At 37.7% G+C, this 1,627-nt stretch overlaps 1 protein-coding gene across 1 annotated transcript in view; it reads left to right on the forward strand.

The window, feature by feature from the left end:
- The window catches only part of LOC119586396 (alpha-actinin, sarcomeric-like), a gene marked incomplete at its 5' end in the record, with an annotated part of 5,861 nt that overhangs the window by 2,247 nt on the left and 1,987 nt on the right, over window positions 1-1,627 (forward strand). The window contains 4 exon segments of the mRNA XM_037935118.1: window positions 261-364; window positions 548-678; window positions 880-1,053; window positions 1,332-1,566. Coding sequence (XP_037791046.1) covers window positions 261-364; window positions 548-678; window positions 880-1,053; window positions 1,332-1,566 — 644 coding nt within the window.

Genomic DNA, 1,627 nt, shown 5'->3' on the forward strand with positions numbered 1-1,627 from the left:
GTATCCATGCTATGCACTATAGAGCTTGCTGTATGTAGTGTTCGCTAAACAGTTGTTTGCTTTTTAGCCTTGGCTGCGGTCATTGAGGTGCAGCCCTCCAAAGATAGGTTAAAGTACTTTGGAAATTTGACACTTACTAATGATTTTTTTGTGAGAATTCTAAATATTAGCACTCACCAGAGAAATAGGTAATAAAGGGAAAGGTTACATTTCATGACAAATTCTTCTATCTCTGTATTTTCCTTAACCGAGTTCCTTAGACAATGAGTCACTGCGTCGCCAGTTCGCTGAAAAGGCTAATGGCGTTGGTCCCTGGATTGAGAAGCAGATGGATGCCGTTGCTGCCATTGGCATGGGCATGCATGTAAGTATGGGATGCTTTAATTAGCAGGGGGCTTAGAATAAGATGGAGAGTGTATGCTAAATATGCTGTGTTCCATCATACTCCCTATGGCAGACATCTTTTTCATAATATATCTTCATTACTATGGAAACCTAAAATAAGATTTTTTTTCTTGGTAAATTAAATAATACATATTTTCCATAGGGATCTGTCCTTGAGGATCAGCTTAACCGTCTGAAGGACTATGAAGCAGCTGTTATCGGAAACAAGGCCATCATGGATGAAATGGAGAAGATTCACCAGGCTGTTCAGGAGTCCATGATCTTCGAAAACAGGTGAAACAAAACTAGATTTCATTTTAAAAACATGTATATTATGGGGATTTTTATATTTTATGCAATGGCCTTATTTTTTATCTTATTATTTCTACATGATAGTGATATTTTATATAAAAATCGTTTTTGCTGTGTGAAAATTTGATGTGATTTTTAAGTTGGATCCGTATAGAATCTAATGGTATTTCTTTTAACACTCAGGTATACCCAGTACACAATGGAGACCCTCCGTGTGGGATGGGAGCAACTCCTGACCTCCATCAACCGCACTATCAATGAGGTGGAGAATCAGATCCTCACCAGGGATTCCAAGGGTATCAGCCAAGAGCAGCTCACAGAGTTCCGTTCATCCTTCAATCACTTTGACAAGAACAGGTAAAGTACTTCTAGAGACTTTTAGTTTTCCTTTCATCGATAGCGTACCTCTCTTTCTTAATCTTGCTTTAATTTGTTATTAGTTATTCATTTGAAAGGATATAGAACTGTTGAAAAAAAAACAAAAGAAAAACATTTACCTTTACTATGCTGTAATTTGATACACAAAAAGAAAAAAAAAAAACCACTTTTTCTGTAGTAATTTAATAATATTTACATTATTTAGTGGCACTACATCAACCATCACTATTTCATGAAATCTAAAATGTTATTTTCAGGGGTGGCCGCCTTGCCCCGGAGGAGTTCAAATCATGCTTGATATCTCTGGGATACTCCATTGGCAAGGACCGCCAGGGCGAGATTGACTTCCAGCGCATTGTAAGCATTGTTGATCCTAACAGCACTGGATTTATTCAGTTTGATGCCTTCCTGGACTTCATGACCCGTGAGAATGTGGACTCTGACACTGCTGAACAGGTCATTGACTCCTTCAGGATCTTGGCGGGTGACAAGGTGAGTTTTTCAGAGAGATGGTATTCTGATATTTATGAATTAGAAATTATTACATATTTAC

Source organism: Penaeus monodon, chromosome 21 (genome assembly GCF_015228065.2).
Source record: "Penaeus monodon isolate SGIC_2016 chromosome 21, NSTDA_Pmon_1, whole genome shotgun sequence".
Lineage (NCBI taxonomy): Eukaryota > Metazoa > Arthropoda > Malacostraca > Decapoda > Penaeidae > Penaeus > Penaeus monodon.